The 12,957-nt window shown below is 36.9% G+C and overlaps 2 protein-coding genes across 5 annotated transcripts in view; one reads left to right on the top strand and one right to left on the bottom strand.

The window, feature by feature from the left end:
• The window catches only part of CCDC146 (coiled-coil domain containing 146), a 249,745-nt gene that overhangs the window by 33,533 nt on the left and 203,255 nt on the right, over positions 1-12,957 (top strand). The window lies entirely within an intron of this gene.
• The window catches only part of FAM185A (family with sequence similarity 185 member A), a 57,848-nt gene that overhangs the window by 18,233 nt on the left and 26,658 nt on the right, over positions 1-12,957 (bottom strand). For all 4 annotated transcript variants that reach the window (XM_064374820.1, XM_021673043.2, XM_064374817.1 and 1 more), the window contains 2 exons: positions 8,914-9,009; positions 4,393-4,527 (listed from right to left, as the gene is read on the bottom strand). In XM_064374820.1, the coding sequence (XP_064230890.1) occupies positions 4,393-4,527; positions 8,914-9,009 (231 nt within the window). The remainder of the gene's footprint in view (positions 1-4,392; positions 4,528-8,913; positions 9,010-12,957) is intronic.

Below are 12,957 nucleotides of genomic sequence, written 5' to 3' on the forward strand. Positions count from 1 at the left end.
TTTTAGAAAGGCGTATGATTCTGTGAATAAATGAATAAAAACATGACAAAATAGCTTTAGCTTATAATTCAAACATGCATACATATGCAAATAATTTTGGTTATGCTATGATTCAGAGCACAGTTAAACAAATTTGCATTACTTTAGATTACTGGGACCAAAAATAGCTAACTCTCTTGGCTCCTTATCAAACTCAAGACATTAAATCACAAGTTGATTCTTACTATATTTGATATTCAGTCACACATTGCATAATAATGGTAAGTCAACGAACTACAGAAATTATGGTTGTCCTGTAAGATTATATTAGAGCTAAAAAATTCCTATCACCTAGTGACTTCGTAGCCATCCTAATGGTTGCTTAAATGCAACACATTACTCACGTTTGTGGTGATGCTGGTGTAAACAAACCCACTGCACTGTCACATAAAAGTACAGCAAATATGTATACTGCATAATACTTGTTAATGAGAACAAATGACGGTGTTACTGGTTTATGTATTTACTATACTTTTTGTTGTTATTTTAGAGTATACACCTTCTGGTTATTAAAAAAGTTGGGCCAGGCACGGTGGCTCACACCTGTAATCCTAGCACTTTGGGCGGCTGAGGTGGGCACATCACCTGAGATGAGGAGTTCGAGACCACCCTGACCAACATGGAGAAACCCCATCTCTACTAAAAATACAAACTTAGCTGGGCATGGTAGTCATACCTGTAATCCCAACTACTTGAGAGGCTGAGGCAGGAGAATCACTTGAACCCGGGAGGCAGAGGTTGCAGTGAGCCTAGATCAAGCCATTGCACTCCAGCCTGGGCAACAAGAACGAAACTCCATCTCAAAAAACAAGTTAAGATACAACAGCTTCAAGAAGGTCCTCCAGGAAGTATTTCAGAAGAAGGCATTATCATGGCAGAAGATGACAGCTCCATGTGTGTTATTGCCCCGGAAGGCCTTTCAGTGGGACGAGATGTGGAGGTGAAAGTGATATTGATGTTCCTGACCCTATAAAGGCCTAGACTAATGCATATGTTTGTGTCTTAGTTTTTAAGAAAGTTTAAAAAGTTTAAAAAAAGAAAAAGAAAATTAACAATTTTAAAAACAGAAAAAGCTTACAGAATAAGGATAGACAAAATACATTTGTACAGCTATAAAATGTGTTTGTGTTTCAAGCTAAGTATTATTACAAAAGAATCAAAACTTTTTATTTTATTTTATTTTTGAGAGGGAGTCTCACTCTGTTGCCCAGGCTGGAGTGCAGTGGCATGATCTTGGCTCACTGCAACCTCCACCTCTTGGATTCAAGGGATTCTCCTATCTCAGCCTCCCAAGTAGCTGGACTTACCCGCTACCTGTAGCGTTACCCTGGGCTCAGCAAGGGTGGTGGAGGTCCTCGAGTCCGGGCTGCATCAGTCATTCAGAAGGCCAAGAGATTCAGATGAAGGGACTGCCTCCTGCAGACCGGCCTGCTCCCCATATAGAGGTGCGGGGAGTGGGCCTGTGGTCCGGGATGGGCAATCAACCTTCCAGTGTCCAGTCTGTTTGCAGTTTGGGCAGGGTCCGGGAGGTGGACAAGGACAGGGGCACTCCATCAAAACCCTTCCAAAAGGCTCCAAGGGAGATTACAGGTGCCCGCCACCACACCCAGCTAATTTTTGTATTCTTAGCAGAGATGGGGTTTTACCATGTTGGTCAGGCTGGTCTTGAATTCCTGACCTCAAATGATCTGTCTGCCTCAGCCTCTCAAAGTGCTGGGATTACAGTCGTGAGCTCCCATGCCCAGCCTCAAAAAGTTTTTAAAAACTGAAGTTTAGGCTGGGCACGGTAGCTCATGCCTGTAATCCCAGCACTTTGGGAGGCCAAGGTGGGTGGATCACCTGAGGTCAGGAGTTCAAGACCAGCCTGGCCAGCATGGTGAAACCCCGCCTCTACTAAGAATACAAAAATTACCTAGGTATGGTGGCGCACACCTGTGGTCCTAGCTACTCTGGAGGCTGAGGCAGGAGAATTGCTTGAACCCGGGAGGCAGAGGTTGCAGTGAGCTGAGATAGCACCACTGCACTCCAGCCTGGGCAACAGAGCAAGACTATATCTCAAATAAGTAAATAAATAAATATTGAAGTTTATAAAGTAAAAATGTTCTTTGGGAAGTTGAGGCAGGAGGATCACTTGAGGCCAGGAGTTGAAGACAAGCCTGGGAAACATAGCAAGGCCTCAGCTCTACTAAAATTTTTTTAAAAAATTAGCTGGGTGTGGTAGTACACACCTGTAATCCCAGTTACTACGGAGGCTGAGGCAGAAGGGTCACTTGAGCCCAGAGTTCAAGTTTACAGTGAGCTATAATTGCACTCCAGCCTAGGCAACAGAGAAAGAAGCTGTCTGTAGAATAAAGTAAAAAAGTTACAGTAAGCTAAGGTTAATTTATTATTAAAGAAACTTAAGAATAAATTTAGTATAGCCTAACTGTACAGCACTGATAACGTCTATAGTAGTAAGTAGTATACAGTAATATCCTAGTCCTTCACAGGTGCTCACCACTCATCATATTGACTCATCCACAGCAGCTTCCAGTCCTGCATGCTCTATTCACGGTAAGTACCCTATACAGGTGTACCATGTTTTATCTTTCATACGATGTTTTTACTGTACCTTTTCGATGTTTAGATATACAAATGCCATTGTGTTATAATTGCCTACAGTTTTCAGTACAGTAGCCTGCTGTACAAGGTGTAGCCTACGAGCAATATGCTACCATACAGCCTCAGTGTGTAGCAGGCTGTATCATCTAGGTTTGTGTGAGTTCACTCTATAATGTTCACATGACAACAAAATTGCCTAATAACACATTTCTCAGAATGTATCTCTGTCATTAAGTGATATACGACTGTACTTAGATTTTCATCAAATTTTCACTACAAACTATGAGTCTACCCATTACGTAGCAGGCAGTTGGATCTGGGAGTATATAGGTATTATTTTTATTCCTGTTGTTTTTGTTAATATTATATGAATTTTAACAGGTATCTTTCTTAATTTTCATGACATATAAAATGAGTATCTAAAACCGAAATTTGATCTTATGAAGACCACCCTCCCCTACTCCCCCATTCTTCCTTTTTCTAGTTGGCATCTCGTGGGTTTAGCTTGTAGCATTCATCCCTATACCAGTTTAATTGCAACGTCCTCCTTGATGCCATTCTGGTAAAATTTAAAGAAAAACTTTACCAGCATTTAATTATTTTATTCATTAAGACAACAAACCTTGGCTGGGCACAGTGGCTCACACCTGTAATCCCAGCACTTTTGGAGGCCAAGGTGGGTGGATAAACCTGAGGTCAGGAATTCGAGAGCAGCCTGGCCAACATGGTGAAACCCCGTCTCTACTAAAAATACAAAAAAATTAGCCATACGTGGTGCTGCACACCTGTAGTCCCAGCTACTTGGGAGGCTGAGGCCGGAGAATCGCTTGAACCCAGGAGTCAGAGGTTGCAGGGAGCCAAGGTCATGCAACTACACTCCAGCATGGGCGATAAAGCGAGACTCCATCTCAAAACAAAAACAAAAGCAAAAAATACAAACCAATAATAAACCTTAAAAAAAACTGTATCAGCCACCAGTGTAGCCAGATATAATGAAAAATGTACAAAAGCTATTCACATTTGTGGGACTGAGAATTTGTTGTTCTAAAAGAGCAAGCTAAAAATGTACATACCAAACAAAATTCCTGTTTACCCCATCATACGAAGTTAGTTTTAAATTCTGCATTATAATATGTATTCAATTTATTTTTAAGGTCAAGAATGAGAAAGCAGCTCTTCTAGAAAATTTAAAAATCAATTTTACCCAAATACAGGATTAATGAGTGTTCATAAATGATGTAATGAGGTCTCTTCAAACAAAATGTATACATCATGTTAATGAGAAACAACTAGAAGAAAAAAGATGTGAAACATTAGAACGTAGGCCGAGTGCAGTGGCTCACACCTGTAATCCCAGCACTTTGGGAGGCCGAGGCGGGTGGATCACGAGGTCAAGAGATTGAGACCATCCTGGTCAACATGGTGAAACCCCGTCTCTACTAAAAATACAAAAAATTAGCTGGGCATGGTGGCGCGTGCCTGTAATCCCAGCTACACAGGAGGCTGAGGCAGGAAGAATTGCCCTGAACCCAGGAGGCGGAGGTTGCGGTGAGCCGAGATTGCGCCATTGCACTCAAGCCTGGGTAACAAGAGCAAAAAACTCCGTCTCAAAAAAAAAAAAAAAAGAAAGAAACATTAGAACGTAATAAGGGAAAAGTATAAAAAAGCTAAAACTTCCATTAAGTGTACTACATTTCTACTTATGTATGGAGAATGGCTATTCATCTGACATAGCAAAAGCAGCCTGCTTACCAGTCACTGTTACAACATCATCTTTATGCGCTTCAGCCATTTCCTGAACATGGACTTCTGAGTTCACGTCAATCTCTTTCCCTGATAACTGTAAATGAGCCTGAAGAGAAGATGGGACCTTGACAATAATAGAACCTGTAATAGACAAAAAGGAGAGCTTAGCTAACATAAAGAAATCAAAAGTACTACAGTCTATTATAAATTTGACTGAAAGGGTAGCCTTGCTCCTGGGACACTGTTTTTACTCCTCAGCTTATGGTATTTATTTAAACCTTTTTCTTATTCCCAGGTGCTCCAAGTTTCCTTACTCTCAAGGCATTCACAGTTAACTTCTGTCAAGAATATGGGTTATTAGGACATTATTAACTTCTAGTTCTTCTTTTGCCAATAATCCTACCCAGCTCATCCAACACCAGAAAGTGAATAGTTTACTATGTAGCTTATAGATAGGATTTACCATTTGGCATTTAATATGAGCCAGACCCCTAATTACATTATGTCTTAATCCCCATATTAACTCTATGAGGTATTAATTAATTAATTATTTAGTTTTTGAGACAAAGTTTTGCTCTTGTCACCTAGGCTGGAGTGCAATGGTTTGATCTCAGCTCACCACAACCTCCGCCTCCTGGGTTCAAGCAATTCTCCTGCCTCAGCCTCCCAAGTAGCTGGGATTTCAGGCATGTGCCACCACACCTGGCTAATTTTGTATTTTTAGTAGAGATGGGCTTTCTCCATGTTGGTCAGGCTGGTCTCTAACTCCCAACCACAGGTGATCCGCCCGCCTCAACCTCCCAAAGTGCTGGGATTACAGGTGTGAGCCACCGCACCGGGCCCTAAGAGGTATTATTATCATCCCAGTTTTACAGATAAGAACTTGCTCAAGTTCCTACTAGTGCTAGTGCTGGAACCTAGACTCAACTCAATAATGCTTGCATGGTATTTCACACACTACTACCTCATCTGCTACAGGACTTGTGACCTCATCATTATACAACTAGAACGCTGAGCTCTAGTGCTTTCAGTTATGCCTTGTGTGTAACAAAAAATAATAATAGAAAAAGATTATTTTAATTCCAACTCACTGATGTTTCTTTTGAGTAGATTACAAGCTTTTGGATACCTAAGGTGAGACACTCAACCTGTATTTCCATACAACCTGGCTATAATTCAAGCTTCTAAAGGAGTAAATCAGAAAACGTACTCTGTTAGGTATAGAATCATTTTTCAAAACAATTATGTGGGTTGCAGTGTAAATTCACTTACACATTCTTATTTCAGAAGTTTTTCTTTCTGTTTTTCATCAAATAAAGTAGGTAAAAGGTCCCTGCCGTAAAACATTAACCCCATCTCTGTGGACAAAGATGGTCAGGATGATACCCATTGTGAATATTATAAAGATTCCTTGAGAATGCATTTGCTTTTGAGTCATAGTTTTCCTTCCAATCTGGCTAACATCAGCTTAAGCGTCCTTAAGTAATTTCATATTTTCTTAGTCTTCCTTTGAACTCGAAGTTTGAGATAAACATGATGAACCCTTGTATTTACTTCTCAAAAAAAATTAGGGAACAATGCACATCACTACAACTAGTTTATTAAGAAATAAATTGCAGCCAGGCACAGTGGCTCACAGCTGTAATCCCAGCGCTTTGGAAGGCCAAGGTAGGTGGATTGCTTGAGCTCAGGAGTTCGAGACCAGCCTGGGCTACATGGCGAAACTCTGTCGTTATCCCCCTTCCCACAAAAAACGCTGGGTGTGGTGGTGCAAACTGTAGTCTCATCTACCTGGAAGGCTAACCTCCCAAGCTTAGGTGATCCTGACGAGGCTACAGTGGGCCATGATTTTGCCGCTGCACTCCAGCCTGGGTGACAGAGAGGGACCCTGTCTCAAAAACAAAAACAAAAAACCAAATTGCCTTCCAGGGTTCAAATATAAACTATAGACAGGAGATTCCCACAACAACATATGAGGGCTTTAGGAAAAAACAAAACAAAAACAACTCTGGAAGATTTCAGGATAAATAGAAGACACATTTTTCTACTAAACATACTTTCAAAAGTAGAAAATCATGGATTTAAAAAATTGTTTTCTAGGACTTGATATCTCTAAATGTATCAAGTTTCAAATGTGCTAATTTTATGAACACTTTTTCTATTCTTAAATATATAACATGATCTTAGATTTTTGAGATCTTTAAAAATGTTAAGCAACACAAGAGTTCTACCCCATCTCCCTCCACATCTTTAAAAGCCAAAAACCACCACTACCAAAACTCCATTACTGTTTGTGAATGAAGAATTTTCATGACTTGAAAACCTTCCTAATGTCCCATCTTTAACATTAACTTTTTTAGAAAGGAGAGCTCTTTTTCTGTTCTTTAACCTCTTTTCACTTCATAAACTTCTTCATGGTTGACATCAGTACTATCCTCTTAAAAATTCAAATGTGGAGGCTGGGGATGGTGGCTCACACCTGTAATCCCAGCACTTTGGGAGGCTCAGGTGGGCAAATCAGGAGGTCAGGAGATTGAGACCATCCTGGCCAACATTGTAAACCCTGTCTCTACTAAAAATACAAAAATTAGCCAGGCATGGTAGCGCACACCTGTAATCTCAGCTACTTGGGAGGCTGAGGCAGGAGAATGGCTTGAACCCAGGAGGCAGACATTGCAGTGAGCAGAGATTGTGCCACTGCACTCCAGCCTGGCAACAGAGCAAGACTCTGTCTCAAAAAAAAAAAAAAAAAAAAAGATTCAAATGTGAACTAACAGCACCATTTATTGGAGGCATATTATGTTAAAATTGGTGATTTTCCAAAGGACAAAATGTTAAATAGAAAAGTCAGTACTCAGATTCAGGTGTGACTCCCAGGCCCAAGCACAGCGTTTCTGAATAAATTAATAAGGTTACCATATTAATTTTCATAAGGTGAAAGAAAACAAGCATTATATATTTTTCCACATCACAAAATGGTGAAGACCTAAGAAACTCAAGTGTCTGGCTCTGAATACTACAGCAAGACAGTGGTAGAGTTGGAATGGATTCCAGATGTCTTTGCTAACCATTAAGAAAGAGTACTGAATAACTTTCCATTACTCTAAAAAGTTACTGTTCCCAAGTGTATTAAGAATTCAGAGATCTAAAGTAAGACAGAAATCTTTGTTTTCAGTTATCTTTAAGCTTCTGCCAGTAACGTGGTCCCAGTAGAAGAAAACATAAAAGTAATACTAATCAAATTTTGCAACATCAAATACTATTTCAATAGGTTGCTGGAACAATATTCCAAATAATACTAAAAAATATTTTAAGTGACTAAAGACTAACAATCTTCAAAAGATTTACAGTTTTCTGTTTGTTTTATTTTGCCTACCATGCGAAACTTAAATAACTTTTATGTAAGAGCTGCTTATTCAAAACTTTGTTCTTACTCTGTTACTAGTTATATTAACAATATATGCCTTTTCTCCTTGAATCTTTGTAATAACAGAGCATTTACAGGCCATTTATAATTTACCCTGAAGAGTATTACCTGAACCTCTTAGATTTAGCAAGGACATAAGTTTATCCTATTTTAAAGGTAGAAAATATGATATTGAGAAATCATACTGGTGTGTCAGCAGTAACTGAGGTTTCAGACCTCTGTGTTTTGCAGTTTTGACACTGACAAAAGATTCTGGAGATGGATTTTAAAAAAACTATTAGTCAACATGGTAAAGAAACTACTAATAGTAGGAACAATCAGTCTTTGTGAGGAAATATTTTCCTTTTTAAACATCTGGCCAACATTCAAGAGCTTCTAGACTATTTTTAATTATTTTTTTATACAGAGCTATAGTTAATAACTTTCTGCATCCAAGCCACTTCAGCTCCTATGGCCAAGCTACTTCACCCAAGCCACTTGTCAACACATATGTGTACATCTATGTGTGCAGAACAGACAAATTCATATTTAGCTTTCAGATAAATGAAAAGTATACCATTTTGAGTGGAAGAACTGGACTCAGAATAAGTTGTGTCAGAAGTTAAATTATAAATAGAGATACATCATAAGTCTTGATACATCAAGAGACTAAATACTCACTTTAGAAGACCTTCCTGTGTGATACCTTTATTTCAGGATCACACTTTGAAAACTGTAACTCTACATTGATTGCCTGAGAAGTTCCTTTTCCAGGCTGGCAGAAAAGCTTGTGTTTGGTGTATGGCAGCATTTTTCCTTCAAAGATTATTCTATTTCAGAATAGACTAAACTGAAAAATCCACAGAGTAACATTTAAAAATTCCATAATAACAGTCAAAATATTACATTTTTGTTTGTACTACAAAGGGAAAGAGTCTGCATGGCCATCTATCCCAAAAGTTGTAAAGATCATTGGTCTAGAGAGCTAGCAGACCAATGCCTTGAAATCAGGTTCTATCAGAAGATATTTTCTTGAAATCAAATTTGACCATCTGTTTTCTGAGTGTTACATAAACCTTCTTTACATCATATGTCAAAATAAAACATTCCAGTTGACTAACCTTTATGGGATTTCAATTCCACTTTCCCCAGTTGGCTGACATAAACATCTATGGCACCCTGATGAGTTGAGGCTTTTAGACATCCAGAAGATGAATCTGGGAAGAAGAAAAATCCCTAAGTAAAATCATTCTTATTTGATAAATGGAATTATAAACTTGAAATAAAAGGCTCTGCTTTAGCATTAGGATAAGAGGTTAAGAATCTTGGAAGGTTTAGTATTTTCCTTATAACAATGCCATTGAACTGAAATATAAACAGTATCAATAATCTAGAAATCTATTTTTTTTCTTTTTTTTTTCCCCCTTTTTGGAGATGGGGTCTCACTATGTTGACCAGGCTGGTCTTGAACTCCTGGCCTCAAGTGATCCTCCCATCTTGGCCTCCCAAAGTGCTGGGATTACAGGCACCAGCCACCATGCCTGGCCTTAGAAATCTACTAAACTAGGCAACTAATTAAAAAATCTCTACATTAACCTGAATAACTTATCTCTAAACATTTACTCTAAAACTTAATGAGTAGGAAGGACAGTCTGCAAGTAATGGATCCTTGACCACTAAGCATCATTGATATATCTAGTTTATTACCATGTCGATACATTTAGTAAGATTTCAATAATTACCAAAGAATTCTATTTCGTGTATAGTGACATACAAGCTGTAGCAAGGTTAACAGAAATCAAAACCTTTCATAATTTCTCCTTGTAGCAAATTTGCTAGCACTAAGAAGTCTTCCTAATAGTAAAAGATTACCCTACATAAAGTTGTTGCATTTCTTTTTTTTCTTCTTTTTTTAGAGATATGGTTTTGCTATGTTGCCCAGGCTGTTCTCTGACTCCTGGGCTCAAGCAATACTCCTGGGATTACAGGCACAAGCCACTGTTCCTGGCTTGTTGCATTTCTTTAAGGGGTAGAAAGGCAGGGTAGAATAATTTAAAGAGTAGATGAAGCTTGTTTATATCTAATAGTTCTAGTTCTTTTAAAGTTTCTGGAATTGAACAGGTATCTTTAAGTGAGGATAAGAAAATATTAAGGTAACCCTGATTTGACATTCAAATTTCCCTGTCGTCGATGATCCCAGTTTTCAACTGGCCAGTATTTCAAGTTCAAGGGAAAACAGTCAGAAATAAGGAAGTAAGGAAATGAACTTCAAGAGTCAGTGATAAGTGGTTTTTCCTTCTTCTCTTTCTCCCATGGCAGTTGAACCTTTAATTTAATATTCTGTCTGACTGCCTGGAGAAGGTCAAAGCATATTCATTTTAGAGAGGCCTCTTAAAAAGCATATTTTATCAGAAGGTTTTATTACTTCAAAGTGGAAACAAAGTAGGGAGTGTGGTGAAAACTGTGCCAAAAATTATACTTTTTGCAAAACGTAGAGAGAAAACATTTGTGTGTGTGTGTGTGTGTGTGTGTATAAATATGTATATATATATATATATATATATATATAAGTGAGCCAACATTTTTCTTTTAAAAAAATGTAAATGACTTCAAAGACAATAAATTTGGAATAAAGTGTTTAAAATCTGGCTCCAAGATCATTTATAATAATTTATGTCCAATTTATACTGGAAAATGCCCTTTATCAGACCCAATTTATTTAGTTTTCAAGTGTCAAAAGTAAACACTGACATTGGGAAATGAAACCACTAGAGAGAAATGACACAGAATAGCTGGACAAAGATGAACATTTCACTTCTTAAGTACCAACAGAAACTGCTTTTTAAACCTCTTACTGCATCCTAAAAGAAGCCAAATAAAAAATTACACTATGCTAAAAAAAAAAAAAGAAAAGTACAATACACAATATGCATATTATTCCAGGTTGAACAAAGTAAAATAGCTGAAACACTAGTTTGATTTCTTGTTTTCTCAAGAATGGAAAAAAACCACACAAGATTCTTATGTGGCTCATAAACAATATTTTCATTTATTTTCCCCCCAATGAGAAATAAATGACAGCTAAACAATTATATCCTAAGCCACAAAGTAATTCTATCTTCATGTTATCTGTATTGATCTCTAATGATGGCTCATCCCTTGAAGGCTGTCAAAAAATAAAAAGTCAAGATGTTTTCAAAAAAGAAGGCAAAGGTGGCATTTTAAAACTATGCAGCAAAATAAGCCCTATTTTTTTGTTTAACACAAATTATCAGAACTAAAATTAATTATCAAGAGTAAAATTAAGGCTTCATTCACAGAATTTCATTTTTTTTGGAGTTTACATAATGAAGAAATTCTATAGATCTGGGAGAAAGTCCTATAGATCTAATGTACAACATAGTGACTGTAATTAACAATACTGTACTGTATACTTGAAATTTGCTAAGAGAGTAAATCTTAAACATTTTCATCATACACACATATAAAATGGTAATGAGGTGAAGTGATAGATATGTTAACTAAACAGATTGTGGAAATCATTTCACAACATATATGTATATCATATATCAAATCATTATATTGCATGTACACCTGAAATATATATGGTTTTGTCAGTTAGTAAAGATAGCAAAAGCAAACACACACACACACACACACACACACAAAAGAAGCCAAAATAAATCTACGTTGTAATGTGTTTAGCTCAGTGCTTAGCACATGAGAACTAAGTAAACAATAGCTCTTTTAAAGAAAGGGCCATGTGTGGTGGCTTATACCTGTAATTCCAGCACTCTGGGAGGCTGAGCTTGAAGCCAAGCATTTGAGACCAGTATGGGCAACAAAGCAAGACCTTGTCTCCCTTTTTTAAAATAGTAAATAAATAAATAAAATTTTAAAAGAAAGATAAATGAGTATAGTTGGTCACATTAATAAACTAAAAGAAAAAAATGATCATTTCAATAAATTCAGAGAATGTATTTGACAAAATTCAACCCTCATTCATGATCAAAGAAAATTAAAAAAGAGAAACTTTAAACAAACAAGGAATAAAAGATAACTCTCCCAATCTGATAAAAGGCATCTGTTAAAAACCTGTAGCTAACATCATACTTAATGATAAAATATTGAATGCATTCCCCCAGTATTGGGGACAAGGATAGGGATCAAGAGCAAGGAATCACATTCTCATTACTACAATTCAACATTATACTGAAGTTCATAGCTAGCCTGATAAGGCAAGAAAAATAAATAAACATAATGAAGATTGGAAGGAAAGAGGTAAAACTATATTTACAGATGAAAATGTCTGCTTAGCTAGAAAAGGATTCTAGATTCAAGAAAACCGCTATTAGAATGAGTGAGTTTAGCAAGGTCACAAGATACAAGGTCCATACATAAAAATCATTTGTATTTACATATATCAGCAGTAGACAATTAGCAATGTTTTAAAAAATTTCTCATTTATAACAGTGTTAAAAACACAAATGAATTTAACAAAAAATGTGCCAGATCTCTATGCTGAAAATTACAAAACAATGCTGAGAAATATTAAAGAACACCTAAATGGACAGACCTACCAACCATGTTCATTAATTGTAAGATTCACTGTGATTCAGTGTAATCCCAAACATAATCACAACTGTATCTTTTGGTAGAAATTGACTGGAAATCAAAGGACCTATCATATCCAAAGCAATCTTTAAAAGGAACACATTTGGAAGACTTCAACTACTTGATTTATAGACTTACCAAAGTTACAGCAGTCATGATATTGTGGCCCTGGCATAATGTTCTCCAAATAAATCAGTGAATTAGGAAAAAGAGATATGACATGGAGCCACACTTATATGGTCATTTGATTTTAGACAAGGATACTAAAGTAATCCATCAGAGAAAGGAAGTTTTTTTCAACAAATGGTGATATAACAATTAGATCTCCATATGGAAAAAAATAAACCTTGACTCCTGACTTATATTAAACACAAAAAATTGAGATGGATCAAAGATAAAAGCAAAAAATTTTAAGCTTCTGAAAGAAAACAGACTATCTTCATGTTTGAAAGTAGACTACAATTTCTTAGGATCTATGAAAATAATTGGTAAATTATGCTTCATCAAAATTAAAATCATCTTCTCAAGAAAATACACCATTAAGAAATGAG

The sequence above is a fragment of the Aotus nancymaae genome, unplaced genomic scaffold (genome assembly GCF_030222135.1).
Source record: "Aotus nancymaae isolate 86718 unplaced genomic scaffold, 86718_ANA_hifiasm-v0.15.2.pri h1tg000002l, whole genome shotgun sequence".
Taxonomy (NCBI): domain Eukaryota; kingdom Metazoa; phylum Chordata; class Mammalia; order Primates; family Aotidae; genus Aotus; species Aotus nancymaae.